General features: G+C 45.4%; 1 protein-coding gene across 3 annotated transcripts in view; it reads right to left on the bottom strand.

Annotated features, from left to right (window-relative positions):
• EXOC4 (exocyst complex component 4) overlaps positions 1-19446 on the bottom strand; it is a 304134-nt gene that overhangs the window by 279073 nt on the left and 5615 nt on the right. For all 3 annotated transcript variants that reach the window (XM_064656590.1, XM_064656591.1, XM_064656592.1), the window contains exon 2: positions 5403-5592. In XM_064656590.1, the coding sequence (XP_064512660.1) occupies positions 5403-5592 (190 nt within the window). The remainder of the gene's footprint in view (positions 1-5402; positions 5593-19446) is intronic.

Here is a 19446-nt window from a genome sequence, read left to right as displayed (position 1 = left end):
TATTTTGAAATGAGATAATCTAAAAACAGGGAATATTTTGAGAGGAGATAATCTAAAACCAGGGAATATTTTGAAATGAGATAATCTAAAATCAGGGAATATTTGGAGAGGAGGTGATCTAAAATCAGGGAATATTTGGAGAGGAGGTGATCTAAAATCAGGGAATATTTGGAGAGGAGGTGATCTAAAATCAGGGAATATTTGGAGATGAGGGGATCTAAAATCAGGGAATATTTGGAGAGGAGGGGATCGAAAATCAGGGAATATTTTGAAATGAGATAATTAAAATCAGGGAATATTTTGAAATGAGATAATCTAAAATCAGGGAATATTTTGAGAGGAGATAATCTAAAATCAGGGAATATTTTGGGATGAGGTAATCTAAAATCTGGGAATATTTGGAGAGGAGGTGATCTAAAATCAGGGAATATTTGGAGAGGAGGGGATCTAAAATCATGGAATATTTGGACAGGAGGTGATCTAAAATCAGGGAATATTTGGAGAGGAGGTGATGTAAAATCAGGGAATATTTTCAGCTGGAAGGGACCCACCAGGACCATCAAGTCCCACTCCTGCTCCTGCACAGACACCCCAAAATTCCAGTTCAGTTCACAGACCGTGTTAGATGAGAAAATCTCAAATCAGGGACTATTTTGAGATGAGGGGATCGAAAATCAGGGAATATTTTGAAATGAGATAATCTCAAATCAAGGAATATTGGAAAGGAGGTGATCTAAAATCAGGGAATATTTTGAAATGAGATAATCTAAAATCAGGGAATATTTTGAAATGAGATAATATCAAATCAGGGAATATTTGGAGAGGAGGTGATCTAAAATCAGGGAATATTTGGAGAGGAGATCATCTAAAATCAGGGAATATTTGGAGAGGAGGGGATCTAAAAATCAGGGAATATTTGGACAGGAAGTGATCTAAAATCAGGGAATATTTGGAGAGGAGGTGATCTAAAATCAGGGAATATTTGGAGAGGAGGTGATGTAAAATAAGGGAATATTTGGAGAGGAGGTGATGTAAAATCAGGGAATATTTGGAGAGGAGATGATCTAAAATCATGGAACATTTTGAGAGGAGGTGATCCAAAATCAGGGAATATTTTGAGATGAGATAATCTCAAATCATGGAATATTTTGAGAGGAGGTGATCGAAAATCAGAGAATATTTTGAAATGAAATAATCTAAAATGAGGGAATATTTTGAGATTCTCACCAAAGTGAGAATTTAACTGAAGCCCCACAACATGCCCAAACACCCACTCTTCTTAACCAGGACCAAAAAACCTGAGGTGCAGCTTTCCAGAAAATCAATTTGGGATTTTGGCACCCGGCAGAAACCCCATTTCCTAATTTTCCTGCTCCAAACGTTTCCCATCTGCCCATGAAAATGTTCTGGCACATCTCCTGCTTTCTTCAGCTTTGGTGGCCACTCCTTGAAACACAACTAGTTGGAAGCACAACCTGATACTCTGGGCAGCACCAAATTGTGGGGTTTTTTTTGGAAGAGAGCCAGAAAATGTTTCATCAGAGCATTTAAGAGGGAGTTCAATCCAATATTTCCTTTATTTATCAAGGCCATCACATCACCTGGAGAAACCCTCTGGTGTTTGCCATTCACTTTGGTTTGGAGCCCCCTCTCTAAGTGGCAAAATCTCCATTATAATTTCACCCCATTCAGGCAACATTAAGGTTTTTTCTTCTCCCCTCTTTCTGTTCCCACCCCCAGCCTGCATTCCCTGCTTTCAGGTTCTCCTCTGGTAAGGTCAGTGTAACCTCTCTTCTCCTGCTTAATGCAAATCAACAATCCCTATTAAAATGTGGAAGCAATTAGCAGCACAGCTTCACACATTGCCTTCACACCACTCTTGTTTTTGTGATAAGTTATGAGTACTTGGGGTCCAACCTTTTCTCAGGCTGAACTCTCACTGAATTACACATGAAGAGAGACTCTCAGAAGAAGCCCTTCAATTTATTTTTAAATAATGAGCCTTTAAAGCTCTCCACAAATCCCACTTCAGCTGCACATTCTCCTACCTTGTTCACGGAAAGGAAGCTTAAAAAAAAAACCCAACATGTAAAACACACTGATGGATCAAAATATGGACACTTGTAAGTAAAAATAGTTCCATTAAACAACCTCTGTCTGGAGGCAGGAGACACTGAGATTTCAATCCTGCTCTCCAAAATCTCCTTCTGGAAAGAGTAATGTGGGAAAACCCTCAGCCAACAGAAAACCTCATCTAAGAGAGTCATGAAAGCAGAGAGAAAGCAAAGCACACACTGAGTTCATTTCAGACTGAATCCCTGCTCAATCCATTAATTTAAAGTGTTTCACTGACCTGGCACACCATTATCATGGACTGCAGTGACAGGAGCCAAATTAGGTCAGCAAAACAATCCTGGGGCCAGGAGGAATCTCACAGGACATTCCCACTCCTGCCCTTGCAAGGAAGATGATCAACTACACTCACATTTGGGAGCAGGGGAAGGAATGAAGAGCAAGCCTTTAAGCCCTTGGTAGCCCAAATTGGTTCTACTTTATAATTCAGTCTTACAGTGGCAACACCTCTTGTAGCTATGCTGGAAAGTGCACCTTTCCCAACAGGAATTCACCCAGGAATTGACTACAAAAAGCAGCTACACAAGGGATCCAGACTATCCATCACTTGTACAATTCCTAATGCAAATAAACACCCACGTGATCATCCACCTTCAGAGGGGAACATCAAAGCCAAGTGTGGGAGTGTAACACAGATTGATGACAAACCAGACCTGGGGCCTCCTCTGAGATCAGGTCAAAACCACTCCAATACATATTGACCAAAACTAATAAGAAAACTGAAATATCAAAAGGTCCTTCACCCTCCCGGTCATTCTTCAAGGTGGGACCAAAAGGTCACACCACTCTGTTTGGTTTGACCTCTGCAAAGCTTCCTGCACTCTGGGAAAACAGGCCACTGGCTACAGCTGGTTTCAAATTTAGTACAATTGATCTCTGCTTTCAGAGTGCTGAGCTTGGTCCATAAATCCCACAGTGAACTCTTACCCTTGGAAAGCATCAGAACGGTCTCGTTTTCTTTGAAAATGCTAAATGAATATCAAAAACCAGAAGGGTCGGTCAGGGTAAATGTCTACTGCTCCTTAAAAGCTGTTTTTAAAAGCTGGGACTTCCACTGAGCCAGGAAAAAAAAATTTTAAAATAAATTTGGTGCCTAATTTGCAAAGTTTAGGTGCAGCAAATTACAGAGGAGGTACAAGAGAGGAGAGCAAAGAACTAATCTGGTGCTGCAGGGAGAGGGCAGCTCAAACGAGTCCCCAGGCACGAGTGCCACAGTTATTTTCACTGGCACAGCACTGAAGGGTGAGCACTGAAAATGCAGGAAGATCCAGGGCCATGGAGTTCATGTGCATTCACACAACACAACTGAGCTGGGAAACAGCACCAAAATTCGTATTCTGGGAGTGAAAAGGGAGCAGATGAATCCCCCAGACTGCTCAGGAGGCGGCTGGAGGCCAACGGATCAAACCGGGAGCAGATGAGATGGAAAGGTGTGAGCTCAGCAGCCCTCAGGACTTCAAACACCTGAGAGAAACAGGCCCAGACAATCAATGAGCAGGGGCACCACAAAGCTTTGCACTTCACTCCCACCTCTCAGGCTGCTTTTTAACGGCTGCTGTTCTCCAACAGATTCCACAGAAAACGTGTGGCTGGTTGGGCACAGCCTGGGACACAGGAATAAGGACTGGATGGGCCACTGGATGGCCCAGTCAGGCCAGAGGGACCTGGAACCAGGCCCAGCTCAGGATTAGAATCATGGAATGGTTTGGGTTGGAAGGGAATTTAAAGATCATCCAGTGACACCCCTTGCCATGGGCAGGGACACCTGCCACTAGCCCAGGTTGCTCCAAACCCTGTCCAACCTGGCCTTGGACACTTCCAGGGATCCAGGGGCAGCCACAGCTTCTCTGGGAAATCCATTCCAGTCCCTCCCCACCCTCCCAGACAGCAATTCCTTCCCAATCTCCCATCTAGCCCTGCCCTCTGGCACTGGGAAGCCATTCCCTGTGTCCTGTCCCTCCAGGCCTTGTCCCCAGTCCCTCTCCAGCTCTCCTGGAGCCCCTTTAGGCCCTGCAAGGGGCTCTCAGCTCTCCCTGGAGCCTTCTCTTCTCCAGGGGAACATTCCCAGCTCTCCCAGCCTGGCTCCAGAGCAGAGGGGCTCCAGCCCTTGGAGCAGCTCTGGGGTCTCCTCTGGACTCTGTTCCAACAGGTCTTTCTTGATCTGGGGACTCCAGGGCCAGACACAGTACCCTGGGTGGGAGCTCAGTGGTTAACAGTGGGCATTTAGTGGGTGATTAGTGGATAACAGTGGGTAATTAATGGCTAACAGTGGGTATTTAGGGGTTATTAGTAGGTAACAGTGGGTATTCAGTGGGTGATTAAGGGGTAGCAGTGGGTATTCAATGGGTAATTAGTGGATAACAGCGGGTAATTAATGGGTATTAGTGTGTGTGTAGTGGGTAATTAATGGGTAACGGGGGGTATTCAGTGGGTGTTTAGTAGGTAACAGTGGGTATTCAGTGGGTGATTAGTGGGTAACAGTAGGTAATTAATGGGTAACTGGGTATTTAGTGGGTGAATAGTGGGTAAGAGTGGGTATTTAGGGGGTAATTAATGGGTAACAGTGGGTATTCATTGGGTGATTAGTAGGTAACAGTGAGTAATTAAAGGGTAACAGTGGCTATTTAGTGGGTAATTAATGGGTAACAGTGGGTATTCACTGGATGATTAGTAAGTAACGGTGAGTAATGGGTAACAGTGGGTAATTAGTGGGTAATTAATGAGTAACAGTGGGTATTCACTGGATGATTAGTAGGTAACAGTGAGTAATGGGTAACAGTGGGTAATTAGTGGGTAATTAATGGGTAAGAGAGGGTATTTAGTGGGTAATTAATGGGTAACAGTGGGTATTCATTGGGTGATTAGTAGGCAATAGTGAGTAATTAATGGGTAACAGTGGCTATTTAGTGGGTAATTAATGGGTAACAGTGGGTATTCGTTGGGTGATTAGTAGGTAACAGTGGGTAATTAATGGGTAACAGTGGGTATTCAGTGGGTGATCAGTGGGTAACAGTGGGTAATTAGTGGGTAATTGATAGGTAACAATGGGTATTCAGTGGGTGATCAGTGGCTAACAGCACCTTCTCAATTCAGTTTTAACTCAGTTTTAACTCAGTTCAGAGCGATGACAAGAAGCTGGAAAACCAGAGGGAGAACCAACAGGTTAAACCAGCAGTTTCTAACAACACACCACAGGAAGAAGGCCCTGCAGGGATTTTCCCCCAGAACCCCCCCAGGGGAGGTGCTGCAGGGCCCAGGTGAGCCTGTACCTGCTTGATCTTGTTGCGGGAGCTGGTGATGCGCTCGGTGATGCTCTGGTAGGTGCGGATGGCCGTGGTGAGCTCCGTGTAGTGCTGCACGATCAGCTCGTCCAGGTCCCGGTCACACTTCTCATAGGCCTCCTCCAGCCGGCCCTTCTCGGTCTCCCTGTCCTCCACATCGTCACTGGTGGATAAAGTCCTAAGGACACAAGGATTGCACAAGTTATTGAGGTGGTAAAAGGAAGAAAAACACAGAATCACCTCTGAGATCATCAGGTCCCACCTGTGACCCAACCCCACCCTGTCACCCAGCCCATGGCACTGATGCCACATCCAGTCTGTCCTTAAACACCTCCAGGGACGGGGACTCCACCCCCTCCCTGGGCAGCCCATTCCAATGGCTGAGCACTCTCCATGGAAAACATTCCTTCCTGATGTCCAACCTGACCCTGCCCTGGCCCAGCTTGAGGCCGTGCCCTCTTGTCCTACTGCTGGTTCCCTGGAGCAGAGCCCGACCAACCCCCCGGCTCCCCCCTCCTGGCAGGGAGTTGCAGAGAGTGAGGAGGTCTCCCCTGAGCCTCCTCCTCTCCAGGCTGAGCCCCCCCAGCTCCCTCAGCCTCTCCTCACAGCACTTGGGCTCCAGTCCCTTCCCCAGCCTCGCTGCTCTTCTCTGCCCCTGCTCCAGCCCCTCCAGGGCCTTCCTGAGCTCAGGGCCCAGAGCTGGACACAGCACTCCAGGGGTGCCCTCCCCAGGTCCCAGCCCAGGGGCACAAGCCCTGCCCTGCTCCTGCTGGACACACGATTCCTGATCCAATCCAGGTGCCATTGGCCTCCCGCCCTCCTGGGCTCACGTCCAGCCGCTCTCACCAGCACCCTCAGGGCCTTTTCCAGCTTTCCAGCCCCTCTGGCCCAGCCTGGAGCTGGCCAAAGGGCCAGGACCCAGCCCTTGGCCTTAGTGAACCTCAGCCCATGGATCCAGTTTGTCCAGGTCCCTCTGCAGAGCCCTGTTGCCTTCCAGCACATCAACACTCCCCTCCAGCTTGGTGTCATCTGAGGGTGGACTCAATCCCCTCCTCCAGATCATCAATAAAGACATTAAACAGGACTGGGCCCAGCACTGATCCCTGGGGACACCACTGGGGACTGGATCCCAGCTGGATGCAGCACCACTCCCCAAACCATCCCTCCCATACCCCTGACACACCTCCCACGTTTGAGCTGGAGGTCTCCAAGACCACTCCCTTCATCTTCTCTTTCTCCTCATCTCCTTTGACACACTGTTACACCCTCTGCAACTGATGCTCTAGAATCTATATACTATAGATTTTTAGGATAGAACTCTCAGCAAAATCCCTCTTGTACTAAATTCCAGAAGTATTGTTTAATGTTCCTCATCAAGGATTTCAATAGATGGAGACTTTTAACAAGCTAAAGAACATTTAGTCTGGAGAGAGCATCCAAAACCAAGATATAACCAGCACATTGTTTGATGTAACTTTAATCAAAACTATTCAGAAGGCCCCAAATCCTTGAAATAGTTCCAAGCAGGACAGAACATCATGAGGAAGACAAAGTTTGGAGGAAGGAAAGGTCTTGTAAGACCACTCACCCAATTCAGAGTGTATTTCACACATCTTAAGGCCTTAATTAAAGGAACTGCTCTCTACCTTTCTATACTGAAATTTTACTTTCATTTCAGGCAATTTTTCTTTCATTTCAAGGCTTCTGGATGGCTTTGACCAGTTCTTTTGGGATGGTACATCTCTTTTTCAATCCAGTTCACAAATAGAGAAACCCTTCTCTTCATTAAACTCCCTGTCTGTTGAAATTCTGAACAAAAAAAAAAAATTATAGAAAACTGGTAAAAAAGCACTAGTAAACTAAGTTTTAGGCTACATTATTTGTAATGAAGTTTAGTGGTGTTTATTCTGGTAAATGTGCCCGCCTGGGGGTCAGGAGAGACCAAAGTACTGCAAGAAAATAAAACACATAAATATTGTGGTTTATTACTCTGCCAGTTTTCAGATTCCTCAGAGCTTTTTTCGCTGCTCCTGGATTTATGAAAAGGGAAAGCTGTCTATTAGTTATCATATTGCCACAGAGTCATTAATACAGGCAACAGGGCAACAAGTGAAATATCTCCTGATCTATTATTTATAAATGAGTTAGAGGGAAGAAATTCTAACTTTGGCCTCAGAGTTTAGTTGGAGTGTTGGATGGAATTCCCAGAGAAGTTGTGGTTGCCCCTGGACCCCTGGAAGTGTCCAAGGCCAGGTTGGACAGGGCTTGGAGCAACCTGGGCTAGTGGAAGGTGTGATGGGCCCTTATTTCCCCCCCCTCATTGATTTTAACCTCTGAGTAACATTATCTTAGCAGATTTTTTAATTTGATTTCTTGCTTCAATCAGTGGAGTTTGAGATTCCAACAAAACTGCCGAAAACTTGGCAAAACTGCCCTTTTAAGTCTTCTTGATGTCACCCCAAATTTCTACTCAGGAATCAATGCAATCTTCTCTTCTTCCCCTCTCTCTCTTCACCCCACACCCTCCTCGAGACCAATCCCACCCCCAGATCCAGGAGGCCACAACCTGGAACGTCCCCATGGCACAACCAGAAAGCCCCAGGAGAAACATCTTCATCTGCAGCACTCAAAGATGGCTTGTGGAAAAAAAAACAGATCCTGAATTTTCCTCTTTATCCTTGGAAGGGGATCCACGGTCCACACGGGTTTCTGCTTTAAATCAGCAAATACAGACACTGAAAACTCTCTAATTCATGAGGAAAACTCATTTGGGATCAGTTATAGAGGTTATAACCTAAACACTGGTATGTCACGACCTTAAGGACCAGCAGGGGAGGATTTGGAGCTCTCCTGACAATTTCTGAATAAAGAATTTATCATCATAAAGGAGCTATGAGGAGAAAATCAGCAACAGTAAAGCCATTAAAAAAAAAAATAATAAAATCACTGCCTGCAAACTGTTCTGAACCATATGCTTGAGCATCATGCAGCAATCACAACTTTCAAAGAAATCCACCCTCAGGATGGATTCCAGGAGAATCCTGGATTGCTACACACAACCCAACTGGTCCCTATCACAGACTAGAAAAGTTTTTACTTTTAATCAAACGAAATTCAGTTTAAAAAAGGCTTGATTTGCCAAAGAATCCTCTGCAGTGTCAGGGATTTGTTACAGAGGATGCCACGAGCCTTTTTTCCCATGTTCCAGCAAATTCCCACCCAACTCTGGCTTCCCAACAATTTGAAGCAGATTCCTACTGTGTTGCCCAGCTGGGTTTGTCCTTGTATTTGTATTTTACTTGCCCTCTGTAGGAAAAAATATATTTTGCTAAAAAAATATATTTTTAAAACTTGTTTTAAAAATGTTTTTTAATGTTTTAAAACTTGACATTTGCCCAGGGAAGCAGAGCTGTTTCTGAAATGAGAGACAGAGAGGGGGGTTCACAACAGGCCCTGCAGCTTTGAAACCACCACCCAGGGCAGAAGGACAAAGCCAGTGCAGCTGGAAATCAGAAATCCTTGGAGATCCCACAGGCTAATTCCTGCTGGAATGATATCATGGCAATGCCCAGCTCTGGGCTGTCTTCTCTCATCCTTGAAAGGGCAACTAAACCAAGAGAGGGGATGAAGCAGCTGCTCCCTCAGGTATTTGAACACCAAGACTCTCTGAAAGGAGACACAACAGGGCTGCAGGGGTGAAAAAAACAGATGAATAATTTAAAAGTAAAGTAGTTTTTCCCCAAAATCGTGCTCTGCTGGAGCAAGGGGCACCTGCTGAAGCCAAAGGATGGGCTCAGAAAAGGAGGAGGTGTTGACACCTGAGGGAGTGAACTCCTGGGCTGGGCTGCAGGATTTGAGGCTCAACACCATCAGCAGGTTCAGGAAAAGGAATTTAAGGTATTCCCAGGGAACAGGGCTGGGATGTATCCTCTGACATCCCAAACTCAACCACTGCAGGCACCTGGGAAATACAGAGGCACTGGACACCAGGCCTGGAACCCCTCTCCTAGATTTTGTAGGAGACAAACTCCCAGGCTGGAGGAACCACTGATCTGCTGGATAGAGCATTTCTCTGGTCTCATCCTCGGGAATATTCCAGTACTGGGGCTGAGGAATGTTCTGGAGGTGATGGCACCCGACTCCTGTACATGTGCACACCAACATGGGATTTTCCCTTCACTTCTCCAGGATATTTTGGCACCCAGAAGACAAGACAACCACGATCCAGAGTTCCAGGTGCTGCCAGGCAGTAGGAATGAGTAAAGGGAAGAGTCAAACTTCCCCAAAACACTGCTCTGTGCACTGCAGGGACACCCTCCCCCAGGAGAGCATTAACACACCCCCTCCAAGCTTTTCCAGCCCGTGACCCCAACCTGCAACACTGGAACTCACTGGAAGTTTCAGGCTCAGTCAACCACCACATTCCAAGATTTCCAGCTGGCTCAGTCAGAAGCACCAGCTGGGAAATGTTCCCAGAATAAACACCTGCATTGGGAATGTCTCGCTCGCTTTAATTACCTGTTTGGGGAAAATATTGTGCAAACAATCAGCACTAAAAACACAATATTTGTATTTTGACCAGAAAACTTCCTCTTATTTACAGTCCTTCGGTCTGTTGTGGTTTAAAACACTGAAGGAATCAATTCCTACACCAAGAAGGACAAATAATTTTACACAACAACAATTTAATCCTAATACGGTTCTTTTCCTCCTCCCACCCACAGGAGTTTTCCTTAAATACCTGCAGATTACTTCCTTATGGAAAAGTTGAAATCAAAACCCAAGACCTAAAAGGAGAAAAGCATCAAAGACTGTGTTTTTTTTCTTTTATTTTACTGAAAAAACAGCAAGTTTCAGCAACAAGGTTTCGGTTTTAGGATTTGGGAGTCTGGATTAATCCCTTGGAATCTGCAACCTCGTACACTGAATTTCCTCCCCAAGCCCTGTGGTACAGGAGTCATTTCTTTTTCTTGCTCTGTTGAAATAAAAAAAAAAAGGGCAAAGCAAGGAATACTTAATATTCCTGAGATTATCCACGTTCCTGCCAACACTGCAGAAAAGGAAGCCAAGGGCATCTCTGCTTGTTTTAGTCCCATTAAAATGGGGAGCGAGGAAGAGGAAAAGTCAACACGCTGTTTGCCAAACAGAGAGGATCCAAATTCTGTTTGGGAAGGGAACTTTGCAGAAAGAACTTTGAAGGGGGGAATTACAGGTTGTGATAAACAGAGATCAGAGCTTTTTAGAACTCCCTAAAAAAAAAGCTCAGGAGGAAAAGCAGTTTCCAGGCAGGTCGGGAACTCTGATTTCCAGGAGGGATTCCCAAGCATTTCACTTCTTGTTTTCTTTTTCATTACCTTTTTTTTTTTTCTTTTCTCCAAATGAGAATCCTCCTCCCCTGTCAGATACCTGGAATTTGGAGCTGGCAGCTGGATGGCTGCAGATGCCTTGTCTCATTAGCAAGAGCTCAACAGGATTAGAATAATTCCGACCGGCTGCTCCGAGACGTTTTGATGCTGCAGGAACTCACTGAGCCAAAACTCATTGACTTCTGATTTTGCACAGTTAAAAAAATACAGATTACACAAATGCAAAGTGCTCAAATCACTGGAGTCACTTCCACAGATGGAAGGGCAGGACAGAGGAGACAATCAGACACAATCCTGCAGTGTTTTTATCACGGGATGTGCAGCTCGTCCCACACAGGAAAACAAATGAACCTCGTTATTTCCCCCAGGTCAGTGAATTTACACTGGAATTAGATTAATAAAAAAGAGTCCTTTGGGGACTATTCATTTTAGTGGAATTTGATCTGGAGAGCACAAGCATTTTTCATCTCCCATTTCCAGCAGCCAGCTCGAGGAGCAGAGGGAGCAGGTGGAAAGACTTTTCCAGGAGTCCTGGAAACATTATGCAAACACCTAAAGCCTTAAACTGCTTCCTACAACAGTTCACAAAGACAGGAATAGCTCATTTCCCAGGGTAAATACACAGGAAAATGTATCCACATGGATCAAACAGACCTGCCACCTCTGCAGAGGCAGCACCTTCCTAGAAAACTGAACCAACTCCAAGCTCCCAAAGAGTTTTCCTGCCTCAGCACCACAGGTGAAGGAACAAACTGGCACAACCAGGACCCAAAAGGAAGTTTGGATTTATTCTCACCTGTTGCCTTAAAGCAGCTGAACAGGCTGGAGCTGTGAGAAGGTAAAAAGGATTCACTCCTTAGGGAAGAGCCAGGCTGGGAGAGCTGGGAATGTTCACCTGGAGAAGAGAAGGCTCCAGGGAGAGCTGAGAGCCCCTTGCAGGGCCTAAAGGGGCTCCAGGAGAGCTGGAGAGGGATTTGGGACAAGGAAGAGAGGGACAGGATACAGGGAATGGCTTCCTAATGCCAGAGGGCAGGGATAGATGGGATATTGGGAAGGAATTCCTGGTTGGGAGGGTGGGGAGGGGCTGGGATGGATTTCCCAGAGAAGCTGTGGCTGCCCCTGGACCCCTGGGAGTGTCCAAGGCCAGGCTGGAGCAACGTGGGATAGTGGAAGGTGTCCCTGCCCAGGGCAGGGGGTGGAACAAGATGATCTTTCCTGTCCTTTCCAAGCCAAACCTTTCTGTGATCCCACACCTCCCACAACATCTCATTTTCACAATGTATAAAATGCTCCAGACTGGAGCTACCCTTCCCCACAGAAATGCACACAGAGCTTCAAAAATACAACACATCAAGGAGGGCTAAAAATCAATTTTTCTCCATGAACCAACATAATTCATCTGGTCCCAGCAACAACCAACACCAGCAGAGTCCCTGCACTACTCTACAGGCTCTTGTCACTCTACAGTATCTGTTATTTATTTGTGGCTTGACAAATCCATGTGTTCCATAGACCTACCCAAGTCCTGCAGGTTGCCCAGGCTGAAGAACTGCCAGCCAAACTCACCTCCCCTGTGAATTCACTGCTCCAGTTTGATGCATTAATTTGGGGAAGAAAGGGAGAAAAAGTGAACTCATGGGGAAAAAAATCAGGACCCAAAAGAAGCTGTAATTCCCTGACAGGCTAATAAATTTCTTTTATTGTTGTGAGCTCAAAGAAGGGGATGTTTACTAAGCTATTCAACAGCAGAAGAAAACAAACACCATTGTCCAACTCATCATGTGGCACAACAGAACTACAGGAGCCCAGAAATGCTGTTACACAGAGATGATCAGCTGCCAAACTCACCTCCCTTCTTAAAATTCTATTTTCGAGCTTCAAATGCACTCCTGCCCCAAAACAGGATTTAAAATCATTGATCCCAGCCCCACAGAACACATAGCACATATAGAGAAACCTTTATTCTGTGTAACACTCACATCTAATAAATGAGCAGAGCTTCTCCTCACCAACAAAATGAGCTTTGATGCCAACCAAGTGCACCACAGGCTTTGCTCAGTGCCCACACCAATAAACTGGGCATAAAAATGAGTAACTGCCCTTGTAGTTATATCAAGAAATGCCTTTTCTGGGGCATTTTGTGACCCTCAGGAGGAAAAGCCTTTGCAAAGCCAGCAAGAGACATCATTTCATGCTCTCCAGGCAGCCCCAAAGAGCTCAGATTGGCAAGTCCTGAACCTGCTGCTGAACCCCAAAAGGGGATTATTTTGTTCATGTACAGAGACTTAAAAAGCAAATATGGAAATATCTGAGTTCCTAAAGGAACCTGCTCATCTTTCTCTCAAAGGGATGCACGAATGGGTCTCCTTTTCAAATATATTTTCCTGTTTGACAGGGAAATTTTAGCAGAAGTCATCCTATTAATGGACCTCAGTGGGAAGCACTGGGGAAGCAACTCTATTTTCATGGAATGGTTTGGGTTGGGACCTTAAAGATCATTTAGTTCCCACCCCCTGCCATGGGCAGAGACACCTTCCACTAGCCCAGGTTGCTCCAACCTGGCCTTGGACACTTCCAGGGATCCAGGGGCAGCCACAGCTTCTCTGGGAAATCCATTCCAGGGCCTCTCCATCCTCATATTATCCAGGAATTCCTTCCCAACACCTAAGCTAAATTTACCCCCTTGTCCTGTTTTCCCCTCTCTTTTATTCTACCATGCCCAGTAACAAACACAGGCAAACAAATGCATGAATTTCCAAGCTCCACCTGCCCACAGTCCTTTAGTTTTGGAATGTGCTGGATCCCCTCCCAGCACACCCAAGCTCAGTTTTCTGAGCCTGAATTCGGGGTGCACTTCCCCCCCCTCCTGCTTCATCCCATCCCTTCACTTCCTTCACTTAGAGGGTTTTTTCCCCTCATCAAATCCTGCATTTTGCTGCCCCCTCACCCCCAGTTTTTCCAGCAAAAGGAACTCAACGACCACCTTTAGTATTATCGACCTCAAAATCACACCTCCAGCAGGAATCACACCTGAGATTCCCCCTGAACTCGTGTTTACACTGAGGAGCCTCACATTTCCCCACAAAGTTTGTATTATCAAGGCCTTTCCCCTGCTTCCCAGGGCAGAGGAGTAATTTCTTTTCCCAGCCTGCCTAAAATGCCAAGGAAATTAGATTAAGTGTCAATTCTAAGAGGAAAACTGTTAACATTAATGAATAATAAATGTTTCATTTCTGTAAATTTGCTTTCTGTGATGCCTCCAGCCAGGCTGGGTGGATAACTGCCTGCCTATTCTACCTGCCCTTAGGCCAGCCCTGCTAAGTGTGATTACTGCTAAGCTCTGCCTGGCAAAGGGAGCCTTAATTATCCATTTCTCAGACTAGAAAATTTGTTTCCCAGGAAGAACGTTGCAGTAACAGTATGTGGGCATTATGCTCCTGTGGGGTTTTTTTTTTTTCTTCTTTTTTATTGAACAGATACTGTGTGCAAAATGCAAATACAGGTTTAAGAGAATTAATGTTAAGTTTGCAGCAGATAATCCTCACAGGAAAGGTGTGTTGAAGTCCCTGCTGCTTCTGGGTGTCTCCCTAAGAGCCTCTTTTCTTCTGCTCCCCAACATCAGACCAGACACATCTAAATATTTATGGTTAAAGGCAGAAACAGAGTATTACATGATGCACAGGTGCAGCTTGGAAATCTGGGAATAGTCCTCCTTTATTTCTGGATCAGGTTTCTTTAAGTGTGCAATTCAATTGCCTTCAGTCAGATGAAAATACTCATTAAAGACAGTGGGAAACACCACCAAAAAAAACAAACCAGGCACGCTGATCAAATTGAAATATTTCTCATCTGATCAGGAAAATGAACATTTCAGTCAAGAGGAACTGAACTGAATCCCTGAGGGAAATCAAAGCTCCAAATTTAACAGCAATCCACAGAAAACTTCCTACCACCTGTTCCTCCTGCTCTGCACCATCACACCCCTCGGGAAGGCTCCCAGTTCCTCACTTTAAAACCCTTTGGAAGGTACAAACAAACAGTTTCTGGTATCAAGTGCTGAAAGCTGAGGCTACTTTGGGTGAGTGGCCAATTTAGGGACTTGTTCCTTCAGCAAAAACACCAGAAATCTGTTCAACAGAAGCACAATGAGCAAAATCCAAAGTTTAAGGGATACACGATGATCTCTTCTGAAGAAATTGGGTGAGGTTTTCAATGTTTTACTGTTTGGGTGACAATTAAGGGATAATTCTTTTTGTTCACCTTGGAAACCTGCAGGTGCCAAGTGCTGGGTGGGCACTGCACAGGAATATTAGAGAAGTTCTCCTGAATATGTCTCACAACTTATCACACAACCATTTAGGTTGGAAAAGACCCAGAAGATCCTCAAGTCCAACAGTGCCAAGGCCACCACTGCCCCATGTCCCCAAGTGCCACATCCACAGGGATTTGAAATCCCTCCACTGATGGGGACTCCACCCTGTGCCAGGGCTGGACAGCCCTTTGCAAGAAGGAATTTTCTCTGATGTTCAGTTTAAAACTTCTCTGGTGCAACTTGAGGCTGTTCCCTCTCCTCCTGGCCCTTGTTCCCTGGAGCAGAGCCCGACACACCCCCCTGGCTTTTTTCTCCGACCGGTTTTTTTGTTTCCCAGGGTATTCAGTGTTTGGAAACAACAGGGGGGAAAAAAAGAAGGAAAGAAAAAAGAGATGCTGCTCTTTGGCAGTATTGGGAAAAATATATTGGGTTATCTGTATGAATTAATGTATTTTTATTCATGGAATCAGAGAGTTGTTAAGGGTGGGAAAGGCCTTTATGATCAAGTCCAAACATCAACCCAGTACCAGCACCGTGTTCACCATTAACCACGTCCTCAAGTGCCACATCTACTCGTTTTTTGAACACTTCCAGGGATGGAGACTCCACCCCTGCCCTGGGCAGCTGTGCCAGGGCTGGACAGCCCTTTCCAGGAAGGAATTTTCCTTAATATCCAACCTGACCCTCCCCTGGCACAGCCTGAGGCCGTTCCCTCTCCTCCTGGCCCTGGTTCCCTGGGAGCAGATCCCAACCCCCCCCAGCTCCCCCCTCCTGTCAGGGACTTGCAGAGCCAGAAGGTCCCCTCTGATCCCTCTTTTCTCCAGGCTGAGCCCCCTCAGCTCCCTCAGGAATTCTCCAGACCCTTCCCAGCTCCCTTCCCTTCCCTGCACACGCTCCAGCCCCTCCATGTCCCTCCTGTCTGAGGGGCCCAGAACTGCCCCCAGCATTCCAGGGGGGCCTCCCCAGTACCCAGCACAGAGGGACTCATATCATAATAAAATTACCAGTACAGCATTAAGCTTATCAAAATTACCCTTCAGAAAAGAAAATTAAGAGTTGATTTGGTGTTTTTTTTTCACTTGAGTTATTTTCCATTTTACACCCTGCCGAGGAGCTAAAACACAAACCAGAATACGAGGTACAGGATAAAAAACAAACAAACGTGGCTTTTTGACAATTTTTGACCAACAAAGGACTTGTGAAGTTAAACAGAGAAAGCAGTTGCTAGAAGCAACAAGTAATCATTTCAGCAGAGCACTGTGGACGTCTGGAAAGCCGAGTCCCCTCTCTGCAGGAAACAACTGCAACGTGCCACGGAGATTTCATATTGAAAGGGGAGGGAAAAAAAAGAGCAGAGCAAAAAGAAACCCATTAGAATCCAGTTCCTGCTCTTGCTGAGGGCTGTGGCCACGCAGCAATTAGAATATTTGCTGTTGGTTTGAGCCTTGGGGATCATTTAGAAGGTTGCTGGTGCTCTGACACCCCGAGGTGTCCCCTGAGAGCACCCGTGGGACAGGGAACAACAGGTGAATAAAGGTGAGGATGGAGGGAAAGGGAACAAAAAGGAGGTGAGGGAGCATCTGGCCACATCTCCCTGCCCAGCAGAAGCTGCTGTAAACACAGAGCTCCTCACACACTGCTGAGGTGCAAATCATCCCAGGAATTGCTGCAGTGGGAGAGTTTTGAAGTGCAAGTTGTTGGGAGGATCAAGTGTTGACTTCCCACAAGTGGGAAGATGCATTTAAGTGCTCTGCAAGAAATAATGTGTGGCAAATGCAATGTAGGACTCATTTGTTACTATTTTTCCCCCAAAAAAAAGCTGTAGAGGGGACCAGAACATCCCACACTGATAATTTCAAGGACTAAGCCTTGCAACACCTAAGATCAAACATGCATTTTGAAAACATTTACTGGAGGCATCTTGCTAATATTTAAGGCTCTGAGTTAATCAGAATAAAATGCAACAGTGAGGAAACAAAAATCTGATCCTTTCTGAAATTCAAGGTTTGGTTGGTTGGGGTTTTCTCCCTTAAGCCTTAATTTTATGGGTGAAAAAAAAAAAAACAAAACATCTCCTATCTAGAATCACAGAATATCCTGAGTTGGAAGGGACCCACAAAGATCATCAAAGTCCTGAGTCTGGAGCAGTTCAGCCAATATTCCTCCTCCCAGCTGCTGTTCCAACCCCATGAGACCTGAAAAGCAGCTCCATTTTCAACAGAGCACAATGAAAATGTTCTGTGAAGCTCCCTGGGACAAGAAGAACTCTACTTCAAGCCCTCTGTCTCCACTGCTCTACAAATTTTCCAGAGGTTCATTAAACTAAATGGACTGATTTGAATTTTATAATTGAAAAAACTGTTGTCTGAAAGACAAGTCCCAAATGGGGTGATCTACAGCTTCCAGCACTATTTAACCTCAAAGTGGAGAATCTGATAATGCACATTTTGAAATGTCTCCAGAGACTCATCAAAACTACTGTAAAAGTTGGGTCCTCATGAAACAAAGCGAGACAGAAGGAAAAAAAAAATAAATTAAACTCCAAAAGGTATTTAACAATTTAACTCCTGTGGCAGCACATTGAATGTTTGGTGATTATTTTCAGATTGTTCCTGTGGATTTGAGGAAATAAAATGGTCAGGAGACAAACTATCCCTTCGTGGAGACAACATGGAAAGCAGGTGGTCAAAAAGGACACCATGCAAGGCAAGTGGAATGGGAAATGTGAATTTATTATAGGATTGTAGAGGTTCTTCTCCTTAAAAAAAAAAACCAAGTGAAATGCTCCATCCTCACCAAGGGGAACACAGGGTACTCAGCCTCCAGCCACCAACTCCATCTCCCTTGTGCAAAGAAATAACTCCCTCCCTCACTGTGAGAAACAGCAGCCCCGAGTCTCTGCATGATCCTGTTAAACACAGAGCAAACAGAGCATTTGAAAACATTTTCCTCCTCTGCTTACACTCCATGAATCTTTCATGCCCTTTGCACAGTTGGTTTGAGCACTTCCAACAGCACAGGATGAGCTTTTTTCATCATGGAGGACTTGCAGGTGGATTCAGGATATTCTGCAGGATGAGAAGGCTGAGCAGCCTCCAGCCAGCCAAATAAACACCAGCTGGGAATTCTTGGTTCTGCTGAATTAACCAACCTTTAATTCAAATTTCCTCACACCAAAACAAATAATGCAAGGGCAGTCAGTGATCAGGTGATTGCTGAGATAAACACTCCAATGTTAAGAGGGAAAAACAATCCCACACAGGCAAAATCCTAAGGACACCTTGGGAAAGGGATGCAGGGAGCAGACAGACCCAGGAAACCAAAGGGACCAACTCGACCTTCTTTTGGCATTAACTATAGATCCAAAAATTAAAGCAACTATTATGTGAAGCACCACATTCCCAGGGAAAAATCCAAGCCCTGAGGATCAGTATTTTCAAATCTGCAAGAGTAAAGATGGACAATGCTACTCAGATGTGTCACCTGGATGATTAAAGGATGAAGAGTATTTTAGGACCCTGCACCATCAGCCCACCCTTGGTATCACACCAGGTGGGAACACTAAAACCACTGAATTTGCAATTATTTGGTAACAAAACCAACTATTTCAGCCTCACAGTTTTTTCTCAGAGTAGGCTGAGCTCCAGCTCTGCACAGGGCACTGTCCAAAGCTAAATTAAGAGCTGAAAAATGAAGTCCCTTGAGCTTTTCCCCAGGCCCAGTCACACCTATTTGTCCTTTGGGATGTGGCCCTAAGGATCACTATTTGAAAATCTGCAAGAGTAAAGGTGGACAATGCTACTCAGACCTGTCACCTGGATGATTAAAGGATGAAGAGTATTTTAGGACCCTGAGCACCATCAGCCCACCCTTGGCATCACAGCAGGAATGAGCAAGAGCCTTGGCAAATATCACCATGAACTGAAGGTTTCAATCCTGCACCACAATGAAGAGTTGCTGAAAGCAACACCTTCCAAAGAGTTAAACCCACTGAATTTGCAATCATTTAATAACAAAATCAACTATTTCTCCCTCACACTTTTTTCTCAGGGTAGGCTGAACTCCAGCTCTGCACAGGACAGTTTATTTTTCAGCTCTTTTAGTTTTTCCCCAGGCCCAGTCACACCTATTTGTCCTTTGGGATGTGGCCCTAAGGATCACTATTCTCAAATCTGCAAGAGGAAAGGTGGATAATGCTACTCAGACCTGTCACCTGGATGATTAAAGGATGAAGATCATTTTAGGACTCTGCCCACCCTTGGTATCACAGCATGAGCAAGAGCCTTGGGAAATATCACCATGAACTGAAGGTTTCAATCCTGCACCACAATGAAGAGTTGCTGAAAGCAACACC

Source organism: Pseudopipra pipra, chromosome 5 (genome assembly GCF_036250125.1).
Source record: "Pseudopipra pipra isolate bDixPip1 chromosome 5, bDixPip1.hap1, whole genome shotgun sequence".
NCBI classification, from domain to species: Eukaryota; Metazoa; Chordata; class Aves; order Passeriformes; family Pipridae; genus Pseudopipra; species Pseudopipra pipra.
This window is presented reverse-complemented; position numbering and strand designations above follow the sequence as displayed.